General features: G+C 37.4%; 1 protein-coding gene across 1 annotated transcript in view; it reads right to left on the bottom strand.

The window, feature by feature from the left end:
- Window positions 1-1,829: 1,829 nt before the first annotated feature.
- LOC131691374 (ubiquinone biosynthesis protein COQ9, mitochondrial-like) overlaps window positions 1,830-27,918 on the bottom strand; it is a 59,094-nt gene continuing 33,005 nt past the window's right edge. The window contains exons 2-4 of the mRNA XM_058977709.1: window positions 2,487-3,151; window positions 2,212-2,421; window positions 1,830-2,153 (exon numbers count right to left, since the gene is read on the bottom strand). Of these exons, the coding sequence (XP_058833692.1) occupies window positions 2,115-2,153; window positions 2,212-2,421; window positions 2,487-3,151 (914 nt within the window). The 3' untranslated portion in view covers window positions 1,830-2,114. The remainder of the gene's footprint in view (window positions 2,154-2,211; window positions 2,422-2,486; window positions 3,152-27,918) is intronic.

Genomic DNA, 27,918 nt, shown 5'->3' with positions numbered 1-27,918 from the left:
ATCGTCGGCGAAAACAATTACATGAAATTCATATATTGTTTGCTGCTAACGAATGATCGGCACCTGGTAAATCACAAGGAAGCTATGCGGATGTCCAAAACCTTTGCTATGATCAGAAAATTACGGTGGGATATGTTTTCTATGGCATACATCCAAATTCCCGATTTACGCTAATAATCACATAGATGCACTGATTATCCACTGTGTCTAGTGTAATTATGGCGTAATTTACGTCAAAAATCCATTGCGCACTATTTTTTCCACCGTAAGAGCTCAAATATTGTCAATTAACAACTTTCGAGAAATCCGTTTATTTATATCAACGATTTCTCTGACGTCACCGAAAACTGTCGATTCGCGGAATAGCAAGCCTCCTTTCTGTGAGCCGTGGTGTAAACAACGGTGGAGTGTAAATATAATATTCCGGCATAACTACAAGCGAGAATATTAAAAACTATTTCGAAGTGAGATAATCATAACTACCCACATGATAATGATTTGCTTTACAATGGTAGCTGCAAAAACTATTGAAGGAATGGTCACACAAGAAGTGGTTTTCAATAAGATTTTATAAAAACTGTATAATCTTATGCAAATCTGTATTCTGTGTCAGATTTGTATTTACACTTAAAAATATGTATAGTATAGATAAATCTGTATAAATGGCAGCTCCGACTTTTGCACACGCCACAGTCGTTGTGCATTTGGGAGACAGGAATTTTCGATTATATTCGATGGTCTCTGGTAACTGTTCTCGAACGGGAGTACATGGTGTTTGGCATTCGAATGCGATTTTTTCACACTCATAATGGTGTGTGGAAAAGGTGAGAAAATATGATCGCGCTATCGCTCGCTACACTCAGCCAAAAAATACAGTGAACTTCATAAGTATTTCGTATATTTTTAGCCACAAGCAGGACGTATGTAAATCATTAGACTATCTTATGAAGCGGCATTTATTTCGTCAAATCGGTTTGCTATGATTAAATTTACATAACGCATCTTCGATTTTTCATAAGACAAAATTATATATTTCTCTTATGTTTATGTAAATCATAAGATGCTCGTATGAAACTCAAGCGAGTAACGTATGCAATACCCAATAAAGTCTTATTTTTTCATAATCATCTTATGAAAACATAGTTTTGTTATTTTTCTATACATCATAAGATAATTCTTATGAATTTCGCTGTATGATTTGGCTGGGTGTAGGGCTACGGCACTGATTCGCTTTCATAACGGCGGGTCTGTTTCATATTCGTGTACGAAATAGCCAAAGGAAGAGTAGAGGTAGTGAATGATGTAGGAACTAAGATGGAGAAAAGGAATAATAAAACAAATTGTTGGAGCAGAGAGTAGTATTGACAAAAAATATTGAACGTGCACGGGCCGCTATAATTATCTTCAAGGAATTTTTTAAACAAAATGATTTTGCCAAATGATTATCATTTCTCAAATGATTAGACATTGCGAACATGATAGCAGAAAGAATTTTGATTTGGTCTCGAGTCAGTTTCTCGACACTTCTAATTTCTGATAATTTAACCTTAAATGTTACGGAGCCAATGGTTCAGTGGTATGTGTGGCCGCTTCTCACCCCAGTGGCTCTTGATTCAATCACAGCCGAGATCGTTGAGATTTGATGTTGAATGGCTAAACTGGGCACCAACCGAGGGAACATGGCACTTACTGTACGTCATGGAGTTTTATTTCATAACTATTACAGATCAAACAAACCTATTAAAAGGAGGATTGTAACGCCGCTTACATTTCAAAAAAAAACTTAAATTTTGTGATGGCCGCAAAGGTGGATAAACAATTCCGTCCTATGACATTGTTATACGACATTGCCTATAAAATATTTATTTCTGTATCTTTTATGCATAGTCCCGTGATAATTGTACATAATTCGAACCATTGCATTCGCGTTTTATCACTTGCAATTAAATATTCCGGGGTTGAAAAAAATACTTGAATCTGCACTGGTCAGTCTGAGACAGAATAATGCTGTGCTAGTCTGTTTTTGCAATAAGGTTGTAAACTATAATAAAAATTGACTAAAAAGCTCAAGCCTTCCCGAGACTAGGTATTTTAGAGAAATCTTAGTTTTTGTATCATCGTCTCTCAAAATTCAATCCCAGTATGTTTCGTGCCTGCAAAGACAAAGTATCATATGAGAGTAAGTAATATATTAATAAAATAAAAAAATACCGTCGAAAATGCAGAACCAACTGCACTTTGTAGGTGAGAGGTGGCATCTTCGGATTTCACGAGAAAGTCGTGTACTAGACTTGCTTCCTCCATGCGTCGGTCCAAAAATTTCCAGGTCTTCTCATAATCGGCTGAATGATCTTGCAACATGTACAATTCAGTCGCTTTATAGATAGTTGCTAGTCCGATTCGTCTTGTATACCAATTGAACTAGAATATCATGAATAGAAAACGGCTGAACAAACACGCATTTGAGCACATAAATTAACACCTACATCTACTGATCTATCGCCGGCATAGTAGCAGATATCATCCACCAGGGTAAGCACATTCGCTAGTGAAGTTGGCACATTCGGTGGTAATGTCATGAGTCCGAGTGCTTGTGGCCAATGTTTAATGTACGGTATCAGCATACGCAGTCTCACTTCGATAGCGTTTCGAGCGAACTCGGTCGGATTTCGTACTCTTTCGGCTCCAGCTGCTTCCTGTTTTAAGTGATCTAGTAGTTCCTCGTTGCATTGCCCGTAAAAGTGCTGCACCAACTCGACACCACCTCGTGGAAACAAACCATTGATCACAGTGGGATAATCAATACTTAACGCACCCTTTGCAACTGATTGTTTCGACCAGCCGTAAGTGGGCACAAAACTAAGGGCCGCGTTCAAAATTGCAGTCTTCACAGCAAGAACCTTTTCGTTTTCGTTGTTGTTTTTCTGGCTGTTATTACTTGATGTTTCGGTCGGTTTTCGTTCATTTTTTTCCTGTTCTTTTTGCACCTCACGCGAGCGGAAATCTTCGAAGCTTTCACGCGGTTGAGATGTGTTTGAATTACTACTAAAAAATTTACTATATGGTAAGAAGGACGTAGCTGGTTGTAGAGTTACACCATAACGATTTTCCTCCAATCGTCTAACTGAAACAGAAGATCGCAGGAGAGTAACTGAAAGAAATATACATTGTTTAGATTTTAGTGAGATTCTTGAGCCCAACAATTACAATTAGGAGTGATTCGTAACGTATGTTCTTGCCGAAGAAACATTTATAAGAGGAGTTGTGCCGTACTAGGACATAGAGGTGAAGAAATTTGTGTCGATTTGTGAAAGACTTGGGTGGGCTGGCAATATTTACGTCGCATAATTTGTGAAAAATGTGTAATTCAGTTATCATTATGAAAGAACATCTTTATAATTATCTTCATCTTTCAACAATATTTTTTTACATGTTTACATATTACATTTTACACTTCTTGATCGTGATTGAATCGAAATTAGTTTGGTCGCTCCGAACTTTCGACGCGTTTTATGTGTGTTTTAATTGTTATGTTCTCAACAATCGTTGATGGAGAAGCAGCATTGCGGGGCGTGTAAATTACCAATAAACTATTTGGAGCCGGTCTGTTGTGCAGACTTGTTATAAACACTTCAACACACAATGAGGGCTTATATCCCTCCCGCAGGATGAGGTAGAAAAGAATGATGCAACGGGAGCATCTCTACCGTTGTGTGTGAGGACCCGAAAAATGAGAGAGTTCTCTTGCTAAACGAAATGATGTAGACCTAAACATTTTATTACGCATGGGATATTTGCTCCGTGGAGGAGAGCGGACTACACCTCATGATGATTCAAGAGGAGTTTGTGATGTCCTCACACGCCTTGTGAGGAGGTAATGATTAGTTGCTATGAGGTTTTGTTATATGGGTTTGATTTCTGATGTATATTTTTGTTTTTGAAATGAATGTATAGACTTATCCAGCTGCGTTGGTATTTTGCCGTTTTGACGTTTAAATTGGGAGGAAAACAAATCATTTGCACTGCAAATTGGGAGGAAAACAAACCGCTTGTGGGCTTAAGGGGAGGGCAGTAGTATAAAAATGCGAGAACTCAGTGTGCGTATTTTAAACGTCAGATATCTCAATAGTTAGGCGTTGCATGAAGCAATTCAACTGTTACATATATACATAGTCTTCAAATATGTATAGGGTCATGAGCCTCTTTTCGCCCTATTACAATTAGCTCTTGACCCATTTGAAACCATTGGTTAGAGGGGAGCACGTCGTTTGGCATAAGTTCGTTTGGCATAAGTTCATTTGGCATAATGTTCATTTGGCATAACAGCAGGTGACACATGCTTTCGTTTGGCATAATGGTCATTTGGCATAATGGTCGTTTGGCATAATGGTCATTTGGCATAATGGTCGTTTGGCATAATTTAAAAAATACGTTGAATTTTCTGTTACTAGTCGGAAACGTCTAATGTGGCTACGCCACATCCCTTTAAACCCGGTGCTGTCCGACATCGCTCCGCTCCGTCGGACTTGAACTAGTTGATAGCCCCTATGTTTGAGTAATCCGGGCAAACGAGTGGATCACAGGTTTGCTCGCGAGGGGCCGCCGACGCACCATTGGAACCCGGCGGATCCCGCTTCGGTTCCTTGGTCTCAGTTATGCGACAATGCCAAGGGTTAATTGGTATATAGGTTCAAATAACTGCTCATATTTGAAAGAAGAATCAACCCTTATGTTTAAGTAATCCGGGCAAACGAGTAAATCAACACTTTGCTAGCGAACTTATTAAACATGCAGATTAAAAGAGCTGCTCATTTTTAAAAGAAGGAGTCAACTCCTAATTTTGTGTAAAACGGGCAAACGAGCATATCACCAGTTTACTTGCGAGGACCATTTGGTATGCAAATTTAAAAAACAGGTCATAACTGAAAGAAGGAATCAACCTTCTGGCAAATATACACGTATATATTTGCCAGAAACAAGGATTGATTCCTTCTTTAAGACATGAGCAGTTCTTTGAATTTGCATACCAAATGGCCCTCGCAAGTAAACTGGTGATCCACTCGTTTGCTCAAACTTAGGGGTTGATTCCTTCTTTCAAACGAGCAGTTTTTTGAATCAATATACCAAATAGCCCTTGGAAATATCGCATAACCGAGACCAAGGGGCCGAGGTGGTCATCGATCCGCCGTCAGAAGCGGCTACCTCTCACCAGCAACTCACTCGTTTACTCAAACATAGGGGCTATCAAATAGTTTAACTACCATACTTAAAGCGATGTGGCGTAGCCACATTAGGCGTATTTCAAATTATGCCAAACGACCATTATGCCAAATGACCATTATGCCAAACGACCATTATGCCAAACGACCATTATGCCAAATGATCATTATGCCAAGAGAACATTATGCCAAACGAACGTATGTGTCACCTACTGTTATGCCAAATGAACATTATGCCAAGTGAACTTATGCCAAACGAACTTATGCCAAACGACGTGCTCCCTGGTTAGAGTAGTGTCCGCCATATATTTGTACTATCTTTTGACTTAAATGGTAGTGCGATATTCTGGGCACCCGATTAGAGTTTTCGTTGCACTCAAACAGAAGTATTCCACCATTCTTGGGTTATTTATTATTTTACTAGTGGTTCTTAGGAACGAAGCAAACGTGTTGGTGCCAATTTATAGAAATTTCATCGATTGTAGGCCTCATAAGTGATAAAATAGTACAGTACCCTCCTTAAGGGACCAAAATTTGCCAAGCGATCTATTATTGAAATATAATACTCATTTAGGAAGAAGTAGTTAGGTATCAAAAATTGCTACGTTTTTTGACGCATGGAACCCATAGCTAAGCTAAAACGTGACACACATGTTTCTATTGAAGCAAACCGTTTATTCGTTACGCACTGTCCAGGTGGATTAAGGTGAAGCGATGCTAAAATCACAACAAAGGTTCGGCTATGTTCGGGTTACGTTCAGCATCTGTGTGCGGTTAGAACGTTCTATACCGATAGGAGATGCCACGCACACAAGCGTATCGTTCAGCAATCAGCTGACTGATTTTTGCACCACGTGTTTCATTTGTTTTGAAAAATAAAAAGGTACAAATTTCCCAAACGAATCAAAATTCCGTGAAGAGAATCTTTTCATCTGCTTGTGCTAACATGCCTACGTACAGTGATACAATTTCTAAGCAATCTGAGATAAGACATTTAAGTTACAAAAGATTTTGTCTTGCGCGCCAATGCAATGTTTTGATTTTGACGATGAAATAAAAAGAAGCAGAAACGACGGCAGCCATTTTAGCTGCCACCTTGTGACTCAATTCAGCATGTCCTTAAGAATTTGTTACCAAAACTTCATCATAACTCATTTCACGGTGCTATAGTGATTTTTTAACTTTTCAAGTGAACTAGCATAGGTTGTAGTGCATCACAAAAAGTTTTGAAAAATGTTGAATGCCCCCAAATTGATTTATAACAGAATTAAATACTCTTCCGAAAGAACCATGACGTGCCTTTGGAAGAATGTTGAACCATTTGCATATTTGTCATCAGAGATGGCATGGCGCACATCATATATGCGCACTCTCGCACATCTTCCATAAATTGTGCGCGCAGCTCTGTTTCTCACTTCTACCACTGCGAAGCCCACTCATTTACAAACCGGATAATACTGCGCGAGGGCAATATTGTGTGAGCGGTAGAAAATCTTCTATGAGTGCTGCTGTACTGTGAGATGTTCTCTATAGCTTATCTTTCGTAAATATGCGAAAGCACAGCAGCATGCTCTGCGTGCTCATGGAAACTTCTCTGTGCACAGTTTTCTGCGCACAGTTAGCTGAACTCTTCTGTTTTCAATGCAAACTGATCTCATCGAGTAAACAGCAGCAATCAGGTAAATGCGTGCGTTTTGTCTGATGTGAAAATGGCGAAGAGCATGTTAGCAGAAAGCAGTGGCGGATCCAGAGGGACCTAGGGTTCGTAGCGGTTGCGGTAATTACCGCAACCGCGCGTTATTTACCGCACCCGCACCGCGAAATCTGCGGTGCGGTGAGACACTTTTTCCCGCAGATGCGGTGCGGGAAAGAGCTTTTACCGCAACCGCACCGCAAAAAAAAATTGATAGAGTAATAATTTTGATTATTCTAAATTGATAAACAGACTGCTATAACGAAAGAAAATCTAGCTGTGTCCGAAATATTTGGCGCTATTATTTTTACGACATATTTTGGACTAGTTATTTTATACTTCTAAGTAAAACTTCACAAACTAACCATTTCAAATACATAAAATTCAAGAACCCAATAGGGACAAAATTATTAGATCATTTAAAATAATAAATTTGTACTCTTAAATCCTATTTAAAAGTGCATCACTTCTCTCGATTTCTGTTGGAAATCGTGAAATTATGAATCGTTTTCGATATCAATTTTTCAGCTGTGAATTTTGACTAATTTAGTAGAATTAGACATGAACTAATTATGCTAGGACTTAAACACAACCCTCTTCATCAAACCAAACGAATTTGGAGTAATTGGCAGTAAAGGATACAAATGTATGAAAGCGTCCAAAATAAGGAGGGATCCAAATTAGGATGATTATTCTATCATTCGTTCATCAACATCGTATTTCTATCTTCTTTGATTGCTGTGTAAATTCAATGTGAATATTCTGCAGTCAATTTTATTGGACTCTTTCTCAAAAAGTATGCTACATAACTTTTTTTGCGTACTTTCATTCAAATTTACTATATTTTTCTACCAAATTAAGTCCTAATATTTTTCAGTTAAGACTATTTTGTAGCTTTTATGAAGCCACAAATACCACATAGTTTGACTCCGGTTCACTTCAATTGAAGTTTTTGCCATTGGCTCTTTGGGAAAAAATTATAGGAAAATACATTAAATGCTAGAACTTTCGAACTAGCCTTTAGAAAATTACACTTCGTACATTTTTAAAGGGAGCAATCCTAGTTTTTGAATGATAATACATCTGTTTCTTGAAGAATGCTGAAGTTAGAGTTTTGGGATATTTTGTCCGTAAAACCCCCTATTTTTAAAAACCATACATTTTTTGCAGTTTTTCTAATGCTCAATAATTCTGTACCGGTTGAGACCGGACTCCTGCTTAGATGTAATGTATAGAGCATTTTTATTTCGTCAAATATGGCGTCGTTCTTATTGATGAAATACAATATGTTTTTATTTCACTGTATTGGAATATATGCGGTACTATATAGAAGTACTGGTATTTCGACTTTATTTTTTGGTGAGATTCCTTTAAGAATGAAAGGTGGTTTTTACTACGTAAATGTGAAAATCATCCGTTTCATTTTCATATGTCAAAAACATTGAAAATATGAAAATTTAAAGAAAAAATATGCAACTTCATTTCTTATTACATTTTCATTCCACATTTTTCAATTAACTGAAGGGTTGCTAAAATAAAAGTTTTCCTATTACTGCACTAGAACGTTTTTGAATGTATAATGTTTGCCTTAAAATGTACGGAATTTTATTAATAGAAAATACAAAAGTTGATTTTTTTCATAAACATTACATTCTGAGGAGTCTCTTAAAGTTAAATTTTCGTGTGAATAAGAATAACATTTTATTATATATGGTATGTACAATTTTTCCACACTATTTTTAAAAATATAAAAATTTTACCGCATTTACCGCATTACCGCGCGGTGCGGTGCGGCAAATAAATTGCGGTTGCGGTAAGCGGTGCGGTTTTATAATTTTTTTGCGGTTGCGGTGCGGACAATCCATTTACCGCCCACATCCGCACCGCGACGAACCCTAGAGGGACCCCCTCCGAAAATTTTCAACTTGGTGAGAAATTTTGAATATGAGTTTCGATTTTATATTAGTTTCAAACTTAAAATCATTGCAAACCAAATTTGACCACCAAAACTGGTTTTCATTAAATGAGGTTGTTACACATAACGTATTGTACAATGTTCATTCAAAAATCAAAATTTCGGACCCCCCCCTCGAAATTTTTTTCTGGATCCGCTCCTGCCAGAAAGTGTGGTCGAGAACTTCTTTTTCGAGAAAGCAGATTGATAACGGAAGTGGAAAACTTGTTAAAGTTGCATGTTGTAATTTGTGTGATGTAAACGCAAAGCAGTTATCATTGTTAGGGGAAAGTGCTGATTAATTTTTCATGAAGATTTAGCAAAATAACCGGAATGATCTAAACCGCATAACTAGCCTATACTCAAATGGTTCTTCTGACGCTGCAGACTCGCTACCTGCGAATATTTCTCCATCACCCAAAAGAAAACGAACAAACAATATCCCGAGGGAATAGTGCTTCTTGCTTTTATAACATTTTGCTCTTTTACATATAATTTACATTTCATTTCAATGGCTTATATAGAAAATTTCTTTCACGATGATATAGACAGTTATAATGCGAGTGTTTCAATGAATAATAGTAAATCGCTGAATATTTTGCAATGGAATATAAGGGGTATGAATGAGCTTTGTAAATTTGATCAAATCTTGCAAACATTGGATCGTTGTAATAAATTAATTGATGTGCTTGTTATCGGGGAAACGTGGATCAAGTCGGGCAATGAAGATATCTTTAAAATTAGGGGCTATAATGGGATTTTTTTTCCTGTAGAGAACAATCGAACGGTGGAGTAGCTATCTACGTCAGGAAGAATATTTCTCATAGAGTAGTGCTGAACACTGTTGTTAACGGCTTTCATCATGCTCACATCGAACTCTGCATAATGCAACATTATTTCGATGTGCATTGTTTTTATCGCCCTCCATCTTACGATATTGGTCAATTCCTTACCAAGCTTGAAAGTGTTCTCGCTTCCGCTTCAAATTCGCGCCCCTGTTTCATTGTAGGAGATCTCAATATACCGGTTAACCTATCGAATAACAATGTCGTCTCACGTTATAAAACTCTCCTGGAATCGTATGGTTTCATATGTACGAACACATTTCCGACTCGCCCAGCTAGTTCAAATATTCTTGATCACGTTGTTTGTAGACTGGAAGATGCTGCTCGCTTACGAAACGACACGGTTTACACCATAGTTAGTGATCACGTTCAAATTATATCTTCATATAAACTTGCAGTAAAAAGAGAACCCGTTAATTTGACTAAATCAATAATCAATCATGAAAAACTCAATAACGACTTCCAAAATTTCATAGAAAACATCGAGTTGATTGATGATGTAGATGTATGTCTTACAAATATCATCACAACCTACAATTCATTACTTGCGGAAAACACTAGAGCGGTCTCCAAAACTTTTAAATGTAAAGGCGTTTTTCGCCCCTGGATCAATTTCGATTTGTGGACACTGATTAAAATCAAAAGTAATTATCTGAAACAGGTAAAAAATAACCCCAATGATGAAAACCCCAAAGCTCTTCTGCAACACATAACTAAAAAAGTTAATGTAATGAAAAAGCGGTGCAAAAAGGCCTACTTTGAAAACCTTCTATCCAACACAACTCATTCAAAACTTTGGAAAAATATTAATACCATTTTTGGTCGTTCAAAGTCGGATGTTCCCATCAGCCTAATTTGCAATGATATCAGAGTCACTGAGACTAAAGAACTATGTAATGTATTCAACGAATATTTCTCTAGTATTGGCGAAAATTTGGCTGCAATATTCCCACGAGTCCCAACTCAAATCCTATTATAAATATACAACACGTCCAAGAAACAATCTTCTTGCGTCTTGCAATAATAAACGAAATGATCCTTTTGATTAAAGACCTCGAAAAAAATAACAGTTGTGGTCCTGATAAGATCGCCGCTAGTGTTCTTAAGAGTAACTGTACCACTTTTGCAAATATCCTAACCAAAGCTTTTAATTTAATAATTCAAACCGGCAGGTACCCAGACTGTTTAAAAATAGCCCGAGTAATTCCAATTTTCAAAGCTGGTGATCCAAACCAACCTTTCAACTATAGACCAATTTCAACATTGTGCGTTTTCAATAAAATTCTTGAGAAATTGCTCATCACTCGACTACTCGAGTTTTTGAACAAACACAACATAATTTACAACTACCAGTATGGGTTCAGACAGGGCTGCAGCACTTTAATTGCAATGACCGAACTAATTGATTCCATCATTAGTCAAATTGATAGCAAAAGAATTGTTGGTGCCCTTTTTCTGGACCTAAAAAAAGCATTCGATACTCTGGATCACTCAATCCTGCTTAAGAAGTTAGAATGCTATGGTATCAGAGGATTATCAAATCATATTATTCGTAGCTATCTGTCGCATAGGAACCAATTCGTATCTATTGGAGACTCGTGTAGCTCTCATAGACCAATAGAAATAGGAGTGCCCCAAGGCAGTAATATTGGGCCACTGTTATTTTTATTGTATATCAATGACCTAGGTAGACTCAGGTTAAAAGGGACTCCTCGTCGCGGATGACACCGCGTTGTTCTACCCGAACAACAACTGCCTGGAAATTGTACGCGACATTGAATCGGATTTAAAAACACTAACGACCTATTTCAACGAAAACCTTCTTTCCTTGAACCTATCAAAAACTAAATATATGCTGTTTCGTTCATCTAGAAGAGCTATAGGCGTGCATCCAGACCCAAGAATGAGACAGTCTGTAATTCAGGAAACTAACTGCTTCAAATATTTAGGACTTCACTTAGACCCCACACTCTCCTGGATTGAGCATATAACATCTATAGAGAGAAAAGTTGCATCGTTATGTGGGGCTATGCGTAAAGTATGCTCTTTTGTTCCCCAGCATGTACTTCTAAAATTTTATTATGCGCACATCCACTCATTGCTGAACTACCTTGTATCTGTGTGGGGCCGTGCCAGTATTTCGAATCTGAAAAAGCTACAAACGCTTCAAAACAGATGTCTTAAAATTATTTATAAAAAACCATTTATGTACCCTACTATTTTGTTATACAATAATAATGCCCATAACATTTTACCTTTGCTTGGGTTGACTAACTACCAAACAATAATGTACATCCACAATGCTTTGCATAATACTATTGCTCATAATAATCTAGAATTTACGACAGGAATTCGAGCTCACAGCACCAGACAAGCCAATCATTTATTATACTCCAGAGTATCCACGAACCTTGGTCAAAGACGCATTTCTTTCATCGGACCTAAGTTATTCAACCAGCTTCCTACTGATTTAAAGCAAATAACATGTCGCACTCGTTTCCAAGCAAAATTGAAACTAATTTTAAAAAATAAAATAGGAGAATTTTTAATATAAACTTCGTTCACCACCAATCGAGCTTATTCCTTTAGCTATAATTGGTTAACATTTTTTTAAATAAAAACAATTGATAAATGCATTTTTTCTAGCAATAAGTAATAAATAAATTTAAATTATTATGAGCTTCCTGCAAAGCTACGATGGGACCCTTAAAAGGATCCTTTTCCGCTGGGTACTCGCCGTAGCTTCTTGTCAAATTTTGTGTTTTGTCGGTCTCGTATTGTTTTTTTTGTTCTCAGCGTTTCCGCGATTCGTAACTTTGTTTTGTTGTGCTGACCTTTTTTTTGTACGCTGAGAACTGATGTGTCCACTACCAGGGGGCTTCGTTTGTGAGCTTTTTAGTGTGGGGGTGAGGCGGGCTATTAAAAAAAATATGTTGCTTTTTTGTTCTCAGAAGTTGAATTTCAAAAATATCAACATTGAACATGATAATCAAACAATGAATACGAAGTTGACTATTTTGTTAAAGAAGAAAATCTTTGATGTGGATGCCAATTACCAATATAGATCTCTACGTGTCATATAATATATCAAATAATGTTGCCTCTTTAAAAGTGATTTATTTCAATTCTGCTCACTCATAACACTGTGCATAGCTCTGTGCATACAACTGTAAACTACGCAGAGCTGTGCGAGCTGCGTACACATTTCTTCGTCTATTTCAGTTGTGTGAGAACTGATTTTATCATTTTATTTTGCCTGTGCACAGTTCTGCCCGAGATCATGCGATGGCATTGTGTGTAAGAGACCTACCGGCGCGCACTCGCACTATCAATGAAAATACGTGTGTAGCGTGTGATAGCTCTTTTCTCTCAACGAACACTGATGAGCAAACCATCACTGCACACACACACACAGACATTTGCCGAACTCGACGAACTGAATCGAATGGTATATGTCACTCGGCCCTCCGGGCCTCCGTTAAAAAGTCGGTTTTCAGAGCAATTGCAATACCTTTCTATTGAGAAAGGCAAAAAGGTGCGAAATCGGCAAAGTCCCAAAAAGTCGATTTTTATAAAAAAAAATTTTTTTCGAGATAACATAAAATCTCGACGTTTCATGCATTTTAAAGATGTATGGCATCAAAAATACGAATTCGATTTCTGAAATTTCATGTGGTCCCCCCTTTGAAAAAAAATTTGAGTTCCGGCTTATATGGGAATTTCATGTGACCGGACGGTTTAGTCTATATTTCCGGAACCATATAAGCGATCCGTACAAAATTTTATAGACATCTATGGGGAAATTATAGCTATCATTTGGGACTAAGTTTGTGAAAATTGGCCCAACCATTTTCGGGAAACTGATGTGAGTTCGTAAATTTTGAAAGATGGCCGCTTTTCCCGGGCACTTCCGGAACCGTCTATGGTGGTTAATGTAGTCAACGAAAGTTTGGTTGGCCGTCGGTGACCTAGAACAGCAAATTTAAGTTGTTTGAGAGACATTTTAGCGAAATTTTTACCTTTTTTGCTTTCATCGGAGTATCGGTTTGAATCACAATTTGCTATGTGATCGCACGCCACAACCTGTAACTCCGGAACCGGAAGTCGGATCGGGATGAAATTAAATAGCCATTTACGGGGACGCAATACCTTTCATTTGAGGCCAAGTTTAGTCGAATCGGTCTAGCCATCTCCGAGAAACCGATGTGACTGTTATTCTGAATTTAGATACTTCCGCCGGGGCTTCCGGAACCGAGGATGGTGGCCAATGTGGCCAAATAGACTTTGAATGGATGTTAGTGACCTAATACTACAAATCGAAGCAGTTGTGGTCATATTTTGGAAAAATTTTCACCTTTATACATTCATTGCAGAATTTATTAAAATCGACATTTTCTGCGTGTTCTTACTTATCACCCTGTAATTCCGGAACCGGAAGTCGGATCCATTAGAAATTCAATAGCAGCCTATGGGAACGTTGCATCTTTCATTTGAGACTAAGTTTGTCAAAATCGGTTCAGCCATCTCTGAGAAAAATGAGTGACATTTTTGGTCACATACACACACACATACATACATACACACATACATACACACACAGACATTTGCCGAACTCGACGAACTGAATCGAATGGTATATGTCACTCGGCCCTCCGGGCCTCCGTTAAAAAGTCGGTTTTCAGAGCAATTGCAATACCTTTCTATTGAGAAAGGCAAAAAGGTGCGAAATCGGCAAAGTCCCAAAAAGTCGATTTTTACAAAAAAAAAATTTTTTCGAGATAACATAAAATCTCGACGTTTCATGCATTTTAAAGATGTTTGGCATCAAAAATACGAATTCGATTTCTGAAATTTCATGTGGTCCCCCCTTTGAAAAAAAAATTTGAATTCTGGCTTATATGGGAATTTCATATGTGACCGGACGGTTTAGTCTATATTTCCGGAACCATATAAGCGATCCGTACAAAATTTTATAGACATCTATGGGGAAATTATAGCTATCATTTGGGACTAAGTTTGTGAAAATTGGCCCAACCATTTCCGGGAAACTGATGTGAGTTCGTAAATTTTGAAAGATGGCCGCTTTTCCCGGGCACTTCCGGAACCGTCTATGGTGGTCAATGTAGTCAACGAAAGTTTGGTTGGCCGACGGTGACCTAGAACAGTAAATTTAAGTTGTTTGAGAGACATTTGGTTAACATTTTTTTAAATAAAAACAATTGATAAATGCATTTTTTCTAGCAATAAGTAATAAATAAATTTAAATTATTATGAGCTTCCTGCAAAGCTACGATGGGACCCTTAAAAGGATCCTTTTCCGCTGGGTACTCGCCGTAGCTTCTTGTCAAATTTTGTGTTTTGTCGGTCTCGTATTGTTTTTTTTTGTTCTCCGCGTTTCCGCGATTCGTAACTTTGTTTTGTTGTGCTGACCTTTTTTTTGTACGCTGAGAACTGATGGGTCCACTACCAGGGGGCTTCGTTTGTGAGCTTTTTAGTGTGGGGGTGAGGCGGGCTATTAAAAAAAATGTGTTGCTTTTTTGTTCTCAGAAGTTGAATTTCAAAAATATCAACATTGAACATGATAATCAAACAATGAATACGAAGTTGACTATTTTGTTAAAGAAGAAAATCTTTGATGTGGATGCCAATTACCAATATAGATCTCTACGTGTCATATAATATATCAAATAATGTTGCCTCTTTAAAAGTGATTTATTTCAATTCTGCTCACTCATAACACTGTGCATAGCTCTGTGCATACAACTGTAAACTACGCAGAGCTGTGCGAGCTGCGTACACATTTCTTCGTCTATTTCAGTTGTGTGAGAACTGATTTTATCATTTTATTTTGCCTGTGCACAGTTCGACATAGATCTTTCATTAGGGCTTAAATCGCAAATGTAAACAAACTGCGTTTTCGCTATTATGACATTATGCGACAAAAATACTACAAGATTGAGGTAAAAATTAGTTAAAATGGTTTTTAGTTCGATTTATAATTAAAGAAAACAAAACGGCGAAACATGCATTTTCTTCGAGATTTCGACTTAGGCCCTTCTTCTCATATGGAATATAAAGGCTAAACATACATTTTTTGACAGAACCAGGCGTACGGTTATTATTCACAAAATTATTCTTTAAACGGCGGTTCTATTATATAAATGATAAGCAATATCTACTAGGATCATGTCTACTCGATAGTTGTTGCACATAAACATTCGAATATTTCGATATTTTCATGAAATTCGAAGAAAAGATGCACGCGCCCTATCATTTACATTGGGTTTCTATGCGCCCATTTGCTGAGCCCTATTAAAAAGTATACTGTCAAGCTCGCCCATTTACCCAGCCCTACCCAGCAAGACAGAGTCAGTTTAGCCCTTTTACCGCGCCCTTCTGAAAATTATGTACACCGTTTAGCCCTTCCGCAAATGGTGGTTGCTGAAGGGCGAAATCACGACTGGGATGCAAATTGGGCGTAAGCATTTTTTTAGTTTCTACCCACTAAAAGCACATAGGAATTAAATTCTTTGTTATATTGTCATAAGGTTTAACCAAAGATGCTTCCGGAAAAACATGGTCACAAAGTAATTTATACCTACAATAAAAACTACATTTAGAAAAGCATCGCCGTATATTGAAACAGATTTTTCTCCATTTGAGTATATTGCGACTTTGGCCCTATTGAAAGATCTGTGTCGAGTTCTGAAGCGAGCTGTGTGAGATGCCCGAGATCATGCGATGGCATTGTGTGTAAGAGACCTACCGGCGCGCACTCGCACTATCAATGAAAATACGTGTGTAGCGTGTGATAGCTCTTTTCTCTCAACGAACACTGATGAGCAAACCATCACTGTTTGTCATGAAAAAAGGCAAAACATGAAAATTTTCTTATTATTGTCGCAATTTAGCACAATATTTCTTTCATAACAAAATAATACAGCATACCTTTGGAAAGGTGTAGTTGTTCTCTCTAGAACTTTCTAGAAATCGGCTAAGACTGGACAACGTAACTAATGTTTTGGTGCCAAAGGTTCCAGAAAATGTTTTTGCTATAAGTAAGGATGATAAAGAGTAATGAGAGCAGCCTTTATTTTTTCGAATTTTTCATAGAACTTTGAAGGCAATATATTCGTTAAAAATCAGTTAACATGTTATTTTAAAAATAATAATGATGTTGTAAAGCACTCCCATGGGTACCTGAGCAATGATGTGAGAAAGAACTCTGCGAAATTTCTGACCGATTAGTATAGGAGGTTTTAAGATAGTGTGTACACCGCATTTTTTCGAGTTTCCTCCTGAAAATTCAATGTCACTCACCCAATTTTTAATACCTTGCAATGAAAATTCAAGAAAATATTGTACAAATGTTGGATTCTTGTAATGGAATTGCTTGAATAGGCGAAGGCTAACGTATACTCTACATATTTCATGAACTCATCATTTCATTATATTTGCTAAACAATCTGTTTAAAACATTCACTTGTAGGGGGATTATTTAGTGAAATCAGTATCAAAATAAGAAGCTTCGTCTTCTGCTTCGAATATAGGGTAAAGAGGTAAACCTCTTACATAAAATAAACACTATTATGGTGGGTTTATCACTACTTTCTAGGCCTACAATTGATGCAATGCGTATAAATTGGCATCAGTAGCTTTACTTTGCTCTTAAGAACCAATATAATAACACAATTGGCCTTTTGCTATATTTATCCGCAGCGGAGAAAAAATTTAATTAAAAACTATTTTCCTTCACTAACGAGAAAATGGTTTGAGATCACCTTTGCTCGTAAAAGGCACAAAACCTTTAACTAAACTATTTATGGAGATGCGTTTCGAGTTCGAAAACAAAATTTGTACATCTGATTGAATTGGTATGAAAGCTGTAAAATGCTCGTATTTAAGCGCAACGAAAACTCGAATCGAGTGTTCCAATTATTACCTTACCTTTTAAACCAATGCGTTGAACAAAGATGGGAAAAGCTGCTCTAACCAGCGGCTAGAAAATTAGTAGGGTGATAATAGAAACAAAACGAAAATAGACTCATTACCTTTGCGTTGAAAGTAGATAATCAGGGTAGTATAAAATTTTCGACTATGAATAATTTTAAATATTGCTATCGATAATTATCTCATTTTAAAAATGTATTGCCCATTGAAAATTTATCCGCATAAACTTTCTACTTTGACATTTAGTAACAAATAAACACAATTATTTTTTTAGAACTTCATTATCCATATCTTGGAAACTAAATAACTGGATAAAAACGAAACTATTTGATAAAAACATTTTTGTTTTCAAATTTTATTGAGAAAGAACGCTAAGATAGAATCGAATATTATGCACCCATGTTGTATTAGATTTCAAAATCAAAATATTTATCTTCTATTATGGTGTTATTGAGTTTGACGAATAGCATTGATTTTAAATTTTCCGAGCATAGTTTTGTCTGATCGTTAGTTAGTATTTTCCCAAGGCCACTGAATCCTCGCTCAATTGAAACCTGTGTACACGAAGTGCTCAAGGCCGTTTGCCACAGTAGAGTCAAGTCTGGGATCTCCAGCCTCTTGCATTCCCACCACATGATGATATCCGTATTCCACGAAGCACATCTACACCACGAAAATTATACTTATATCCCCATTCTACGCAGCAGATAAAATTCCATTAAAACAAGGGAGGGAAACAATCACTCTCGCGCTCCACACTCTCAGCATTTTGGAAGAGGGATTCCAACCCATCTTCAATCAGTTTTGCGCTCTCGCCTTTCCTGTGTGATGCACATAACATCCTGTAATCATTGAACAAGTCATCACCTCTGATGATGAGTTTTCTTGTTGAGTGGGAGAAGAGTTTTTTTCTGCTATTGGAGCTTGCGCTAACAAGAAATTGTTGTCCCAGGGAAAGGTCGTCTTTTCTGCTCACCGTGTCGCGATCTGCTCAATGGAACGAGTGTGCGTGTATCTGATTCCTTTTCCAACCATTCTGGAGTTCCTCAAGGTAGTACCCTTGGTCCCCTACTGTTTCCACTGTTCGTGAATGATGTGGTTTACATCTTAATGCGTGGAGGAAAACGTCCTCGAACAGTGCTGCAGACTAAAATGCGCAACAGTAGCTACGCTAACTGTTCGGGATAGCGAAAATGACGCAACCTTCCCAACACATTACAAAAACAACCACCAATTTAACATCTCTTTCCAGCAAAGCAAAAAGCACCAATTAGGTAATCCATGAGACGTTTCTGATCAGCTGATTATTTCTTGTTTACTTCTTCTGACGTTACTCCGAGGGTCCAACAATATCGTTGATTCGATCCAACATCAAACGAAATCGGACTAACGAAAGATGTTTGTCAGACGAGGACTAGACTTGTTGACAGAACCCACCGCTGAATTGTCAAACAAACGTCTAATGCATTGCCTAATTCAACATCTCCATCGCTTTTCCCCATTTGTATGCGAAACTCACACACTAACACCATACAAGCCGCCTGGATAGTCTCCCACATTAAGCACCATTCCCTTCATCATATGCTACGCCGATAAAACGCAGTCGCTGATTGGTGCAACAATCCAGAATGCTCTTTTAGATAGAGTATAAAAGCGTGTGCTGCATCATAAAAGAGTCAGAAGTATTTTGTAATTTACACAGTGTCGTTGAATAAATAAGTACAACTAAAGTGAATTATCCTCTTATCCTTTCTCGAGCTGATCCCTGAGGATTGCAGCCAATGCTGCTCGTCTACTCGCCATGTGGTGTCTACTATATTCATTCCGCTGCTGCCTCGTCCCCGCTTGATTTCAGCTGCACCAACAAGGCGTCTGCGTTCCAAATTTTCGTTGTTGGCATGTGGAGCCAACACTGACAAAAGCCCGATATTAGCAATGATCCGTCTCTTCAACGATTTCACTGACATCTTCGACTTCGTAATTAGTTCTGCACAGTTTCGAAACCGTTTGTTGCCACTTTAGGTTAACTATGTGTGATTTAGTTATAGTTCATTATGCGTTAAGTGTCAGTTGGACTTAAATTGCTTAAATACAAATATTTGACACGTCATTTGCAAAGGTCTTCACGCCAGAGTTTCTTTCTACATAGCTTTTTAACAAAAAAAATTAAAGGGTTGTGTACAGGACACGACCACGGAGTCATTAAAAATGTAGCTTTTTTCAAGAGCGTGCAAATGAATTTTATCTATCACACATATTGACTCACGTTCTTGCTCACTCGCCTGTTTTCATATGTTACAATTTGCTATATACCCTCCCCATTAAAACATAGTTTATTGAAGGTCATTTAACGGCAATCTATTATTACAATTAATCAAGTATCTCACTAGGTGATTGGCATTATTTGGCTGATCCATCTAGTAAAAATAGGCTGGTTTGTTCAGAAAATATATTCAAAAGAAAAGTTCCATATTGAGAACTGTGATGAGGAAGCCCACGCCCGCCAACGGGAATATACAGATTCTCCATGAAATATGAAATTTCATTTTCCATTTAAATTTTCAATAATGTACTAATGAACTTAAGTAATCACACTTAAGGTTAAGTATTTCTTGATCGATTAGTGGTTGCACAAATGAAATTATTTGATAAATTACATTGTTATACAACGTTCGCACTACCAGTTAAAACGGGTTTTTATGCTATCTTGGTGACATTTTTCTTGTTGCTAATTATTATAACGTGTTATAACTCTGTAGTTTAAACATTGTATTCTTAATCCAATTCTGCAGCGTTTTATGTTATATAGGTGTTTTATGTGGTAATAGGACTGACATAATTATTCGGGAGGGGCAAAATGATCACTTTTTCATTTCAGCACAGCATTTTTTGGTTCCATTTGGGGTCCCAAGTAACTGTGCAAAATATGGAGTCGATTGCTTTTGACCCGGCGTAGCGCATTGCGTTTGAAATTTGTATGGAAATTAGTATGGGAAAACCTACTTCTTTGCATTTTCAGTTCTACAGACTACAATTCTTCCTGCAGTATGCAACTAATTAAATAGAAGTATAGTCCAGGATATGCTGAACAACTTTGCCGAAGGATGTAAGGTGTTAGAATGTCTCTAAAACAAGTTATAGTTGTTCAAAGTTTGATAGCTCGAATTAATTACCAAAAATCATTTTGTTCGCCAACACTGCCAGTGTACCAATTATATTTCATATAGCATTCCAAAATAACATCATATACTTTATATTTGCCACATTGGTATGTTTGGATGAATTATTCAAAAGCCTTAACTCAATTCCATGGGCGTCGATAGTTGAGTATTAGGGCGAAATGAAAATGCAAAAAAGTAGGTTTTCCCATACTAATTCCAATACAAATTTCAAACGCAATGCGCTACGCCGGGTCAAAACCAATCAGCTCCAAATTTTGCACAGTTACTTGGGACCCCAAATGGAACCAAAAACGTGCTGTGCTCGGTTGATGTGATTACGATTACGTTTTTCCATATAACAATGCCCCGCCCTAATAATTATATCTTCAGTACAGCGGTTTGTTTCAAAATTTAAAACAGATTTATTTTAAAATTTAAATTGGTATACCCAACCGTTCTATTTGTTGTATACTTTAAAACGCGATTAGAACTGTGTTTTAAATACATAGGGCAGGACAGATACTCTGACTGCAAAAACTTGGAAAACAATTTTAAGTCCAGTAACGCTTAAGACATGGCTTGAACTTTAATCGAAAAAGAACACCCGCTTAAACTGCTGCTGGGACGGTAAGTTCTGTTTTAAAATTTTCCGTTTTGTGCAGTACGAAACAAAAGTGTTTGAAATTAGAAAACAAAAAAGTTCTGCTGGGAATGTGATTGTTTCCGATGCAATTACACTCAGGTTTTTTTACGCGGGGGATACAGGCTGCGTAAATGAAAACCGCGTAAATTTCAAAAAAACGCGTAAATGAAAACCGCGCAAAAAACCGCGTATAAAACTTGAGCGTGCTCTCCTACATAAAATACTACGCTACTGAACAGTGCAATAACTACAGAAGCACGTTGTCAGACGCCTTACTGATAAAAAACATATAACCGAAATATATATCACATAAACCCGAAATATGAAACATATGAAAGCCAATAGGCTCTTTACCCTACGCAGCTACAAAGCGCCGTAAATATGGATTAACAAGTTATAACGCACACGCATGCATAAAAATAAATATTTTTTTCAACGCAACACTCTCAAGTTTTAAGGTTGCACAGAGAATGCGTAAAATTCGCAAACGAAAAAAGCAGTTTTTTTCCACACCGTATGTCAGAACTTCATAAAAATCAATCAGCGTATGTAGAATGTTGTTACTGTACTGCTGATTGATTTTTATAAAGATCTGACATACGGTGTGGAAAAAACTGCTTTTTTCGTTTGTGAATTTTACCCTTTCTCTGTCCAACCTTAAATCCAATCCATTATATCCAAACCACACCACCCACCCACTTTGCAAATCATTCTGACACCGTGCTGGTACCCGAAAAGTCCGCACACCGTCACCGCTGCCGAAAATTCATAGCGTCTACCGTTTAGCGTAGCGTTCGGACGCCATGATCTTACCCGTTCGACATAAGAACAAAAACTGATTCAAACGTGTACGCGTCACCTCTATTTATAAACTAACCGTATATGGTTTAGTCACTTAGGTGCGAGTGTGTGCAAATGCCAACGTTGCCGAAAATCGATAGCGCTTATTGCGTCGCCGGGAGACGATGTTGCTCGTATGGGATATTAGCAACAACTGATTTAAACGGACATTGGTCGCTTCTATTTGTGACTTTTCGTGCTTGATTGAGCTACTAAGGTACCCTCTAATGACGGCTGTGTCTGAGAAATCTGCCTCACGAATAGTAATTTTCCCGTTTTCCGTGAACTTTTTAATTTTACCAATTTCTAAAAGTCTACTTTTATTGGGGAGATATTAAATTATTACCAATATTTAGGTTAGGTGTTTCTGAATCGGTTGGTGTATGAATGATTAAAATCCATCTAGCAATATCGGAGTTATAAGCGTGCAAACCTAACATAGTTTCGTTACATGGGAGATAGTTTAGATTTTAGAATGACACCTAGCCCCAGATAGTGGAGTAAGACATTTTTAATGCCAAAAGATGGGTGGGTAATGTCTAGGACATAACCGGAGTGTCGTGACTACTCGTTTGACTTGTAATTCAAATCGAATGATACTCAATGAAATATGTGGGTATGTTTCCAGTTATTCTTTATAATAATTATGGTGGTTCTGAAAAGAACCTTTGTTGTTGGCGTCTGCGTTGATAGGGGATGCGCTGGATTCTAAGCTCGTTGAGACATTCATCCATGAAATGAAAATTTCATATTTTCTTGCTTTGAAATATCAATGTTAAAATCTCTCGAAACAACCATCGGAATCTTTTTCCTAGCGTACAGAAATGAATCACGCTTGGCGAAAAACTAGGGGCGGGTAATGTCCGGGACATAACCACGATGATCATATTCTTAAAATTCTGCTTGTATCTCTTTCAAATGGCTAAATTTTACGCTTTAAGTTCGATTCACCGGGCTCAGCGAAATTTTCCTGGGGATCGCGTTCGTTAATCTATTCAGTAAAACAATTTTACTACCGAGTTCCCCGCATTGAATACAGGTCACTAAGCATCTGTTAATACTCAATAAGAGTTAGTAGTTTGCGGTAAATTTATGTCGATAAAAGTTAAGGAATGCACGTTTTAATCAAGATCTTTTAAGGTTATACCGAAAACTTTCACACAAAATAAGTGTCCTACGTCAACACCCCGGTCATGATCCGGACATTACATACCCCTAACTTTTCTTATTTCTTTCAAAGTTTCAATTTTAAACACACATATCATTTCATATAATGATTTCAACAAGCAGACAATGTACTTGTATGACAGGTGGGAGTGCTTTGAAGCGGTTTTAGTGGAAGTAACAACATAAAATCATGTATTGGACATTTTACAATGATTCTCCTTAACCCCGCAAAACCACGGGGTTGGCAGCAGAGGTTTAAGGTTGGACAGAGAATGCGCAAAATTCGCAAACGAAAAAAGCAGTTGTTTTCCACACCGTATGTCAGATCTTCATAAAAATCAATCAGCGTATGTAGAATGTTGTTACAGTACTGCTGATTGATTTTATGAAGATCTGACATACGGTGTGGAAAAACGGCTTTTTTCGTTTGCGAATTTTACCCTTTCTCTGTCCAACCTTAAGTTGTTTGGAAGAGATGACAGTTATTATATCATAACTATAAATATAAAATTGTTCTATAAATTGCAAAGTTATTGCTGTGTTAACCTGAAAATTTGTCATTTCATTCATATAGGAAAGTAGATACAGAACACTAGATTAGAATTGTCGCTAGCATCAGTGGTAGGAACATCATTGTTTTAATTCCGTGATATACCTGTCTAATGGGCCAAATGAAAAAAGCAAAAAAGTAATCCTCTATCGTCGTTTCATAGCGACTAAACATTGTTCTTTCATTTAGCCAGCAACACAATGGCCATTCTTGGCTGATGTATTTTCACTAATTAGAATGCACAAATTGTCTAAACGTGTACTGAATTTTGATGAAATCATTTCCTTGTGCGGTATATACAAACTCTTTCATATATTGATTTCACACATATTTTTTTGCAATTTGCAGTAGCACATAAAAATTATCTGTCTCACGTAGATATCATGTGAAAACTATGAAATTATAATAGTATGCCACATAGAAATTTGTTTCATAGCAGATATCAAATCATGTTTCTGTTTGCCTATCGTTTATTCTGCTGTAAATCTTATTCATTGGACATTTTTGGTCTTGAATGCATAAAAATCACAGCAGAATAAACGAGACTGAAACAAAGAAGGTTAACTCTGCATTTTACTAATTTGAAGTTCAACTAAACGGTTGGTGGCTACTAGCAGGCCACATTTTTCTGCGTGTCCCAAAAGTTCGGACCAAAGACTTTTACTAGAGAGACTTTCAATACCTTGACAGATATATACCAAAAGTAAAACAAACATGTTCCGTTGCGAAAACAAACACCAGCGACAATCCTAATCTAGTGTTCTGTATCTACTTATAGGAACAATCATTGAAATTATGTCAATTTATGCTTTACAAGATTTGAAGTAACTTCGACGTGTGCTCACGACACCCCTGTTATGTCATATACATTACCAACCCATCTTTTTCCATTATGCATTCGTCCTAATAAGGACAGTTTGTAGATAATTATGGTGATACAAGACGAGAATCTTTTGAAAAGATTCAAACCTTGCCGACGATTTGTTTCTACTGCGTACACCGTACACACATATGAACATTCCCCTTTCGCAGCTCATACCGAAAGAGCACGCTTTGCATCAAGGCGTTCCTATTTATTAACTTTTCGGTGCTGATGGAAGGCGATTTTGTGCGATAAATGAAAATATTTTCATCATTCGTTTTGGTGTAGCTTTCGCTTAGTGGCAGAGTTATATTATAAGAGACTATATAATTAGAGTTAGTTGATAGAAAAATCAAACACTCTGGCATCACGGCAGCACTATCTTGACACTATCTTGCACACGCATATCTCTCCACACGAAGTCAGCACCACTGGAGACGGAAATGACACAAGTTTGATCTCTCTCACACAAAGACAATCAAAACGCTGAAAAAGCCAGTCATCAGATTCGCCATTGTGATAGATCCGTGCAGTCAAAAAGTAGCTTCGTGATTCTTTCACATCGCAGGCAAATTTATTACATTGGCGCCCAACGTGGGGCAATGTAATAAGTTTGCCTGCGATGTGAAAGAATCATCCGTATCTGACCGTATGGACGGTCCCTTGCTTGACCTCCTTGGTCGATGGAAGTGATGACCGCCGAACGCCTCACTGAATCGTCCTTCCGAAAATGAAAATCTGAGAAAACGGCCCCTTTCCGGGGCTGTCTTCACGAGATGGGCGATTGTATTTTTCCTTATTAACAGGTCAAAACCGCTACGTGCCCTCTGCCTGGCCTTTGAGCAGGCAATAGCGAGTTGCCAATGTGCACTTTCGTGGGTTAGTCTGCTCGGAAAAACAACTCGCCACGTGCGATAATCGCCGATTCCCAGCCCCGGTTTATTAATTAGAAGCTACAGATTGGTAATGTGGCTTCTGCCTGTGGCATAAGCTGCTCAGGTCAATGTTGCACATGCGTTGATTGCACTTTTTTGCCTAACGAAACAGCGCGAAGCTACTTTTCGACTGCACGGATCTATCACAATGGCGAATCTGATGATTGGCCTTTTCAGCGTTTTGATTGTCTTTGTGTGAGAGAGATCAAACTTGTGTCATTTCCGTCTCCAGTGGTACTGACTTCGTGTGGAGAGATATGCGTGTGCAAGACAATGTCGAGATAGTGCTGCCGTGATGCCAGAGTGTTTGATTTTTCTATCAACTAACTTTAATTATATAGTCTCTTATAATACGTCGGTAAACATAAATCTTCTAACAAACGTTACATAATAGCCATGTGATAGACAACATGTCATTTTATTCCAGCCCCCTGTCAAGGATGGCGTCTCTGTACAACCAGCATCACTGCCATGAAAATCGAAACAATCATTTTGTATCGAATCATTAAAAGCTGTATTTGATGTCGTGTGGAATACTTGAATATTGTGCCTAGTGCCAATCATAATTCTTTGTTTAGGGCTTTATAGCTGTAACGCTCCATATTGACTAATCCACGTGCAGTTGTGTTAGTGCGACATTGAGGTTATACCGGGTGGAATTTTTGCCAAATAAGGTTATGTCAGATGGAGGATCGTACACATCGCGTATACATATATGTCTATACACATTGCACCTGTGTTGATATCCTAGACGTCAAATAAGTCAATATGTAGGTCGCTGTCACCTCCATATGTTGTTATGCCTTGCCAGGAGGCTATTTTAATCAAAGCAAGCAACACTACGGGAGTACGTCATTTGGCATAAGTTCGTTTGGCATAACAGCAACTGACACATCCCAGGTAACAATTGTGGTTTTATAGTAAATTTATAGCCTCTCATAAATGTAGACTGCACTTGTAGCGCACTATAAAACTTCAATTGCTACTTGGAATGCATAATGTTCATTTAGCATAGTGTTCGTTTGGCATAATTTGAGCAGACATACATTGAATTCTCTGTTGTTAGGTGTTTACGCCTGATGTTGCTACGCCACATCGCTTTAAGTTTGGTGCTGTCCGACATCGCACAGAGAAGTAACTAGAACAAATTCTTGGCCAATAACCAAAAAAAAATTCGATTTTTTATTTAGTTATATTTTTTTAGATACCTAAAAACATACTGCATATTGTGGCAAAATAAAAAGTATGCCAAAAATTGCTAAAATTTTTTGCATGGATGCAAAATGGTGATATTTTAAGGGGTTTTTAATCATTTTTATTATATATCCAGCAAAATCGCTTTCTAATGATGATGACTGTATTAAATAAGACAATATTATAACAAACGTAATTGAACACAACTATTTGTGTAACCTCACCTTAAAAATATCCGAAAATAATAGTATTTCTGTGTATTGGACCAGCGTTAGAAACACCCTTTTTAAACTTTTTATTCCAAATTTGAATGATAAAAAAGTTACATTATGCGGCAAGATCCGGCAAAGTTGCTGAAACAACATTACAAAACAAGATTCCAGCTATCCTAAAGACATTCAATCTCTTCCGATCTTTTCCGATCCACAAATTCCAAGCGATTTGAAAATATTGATATTTTTACTAATTTGAGGTACGCCAAAATGCTGTAGGGCCAAATACTATGTTTGGCAAAATGTATATCTATAAACGATCAGTTTAACAGTTTGTTTGCGAACTTATTGGCATGTAGATTCAAAGAACAGCTCATGACTGAAAGAAAAAATTAACCCTTCTTTCAGATATGAGCAATTCTTTGAATTTGCATATCACATAGCACTCGCACGTAAACAAGTCATGCATTCACTGAAAACCGTTCGATGAAGAAAATAACAAAACAAATTCTTGTTTTCCTAATTAGTTGATTTTAACAGAAAAATGAAAAACGAAACTAAATTTTCTCTTAATTTTGCGAGATTCTCAAATAATAGTTATTGAAAATTATTATTGATTTTGATTCAAGACACACATCATACGAAATGACAGCAAAGTAGCCAAGAGGCACACCTTACTGAAATACATCAAGG

Source organism: Topomyia yanbarensis, chromosome 3 (genome assembly GCF_030247195.1).
Source record: "Topomyia yanbarensis strain Yona2022 chromosome 3, ASM3024719v1, whole genome shotgun sequence".
Classification (NCBI taxonomy): domain Eukaryota; kingdom Metazoa; phylum Arthropoda; class Insecta; order Diptera; family Culicidae; genus Topomyia; species Topomyia yanbarensis.
The sequence above is the reverse complement of the archived record's forward strand: the minus strand, read 5'-3'. Positions and strand labels throughout refer to the sequence as shown.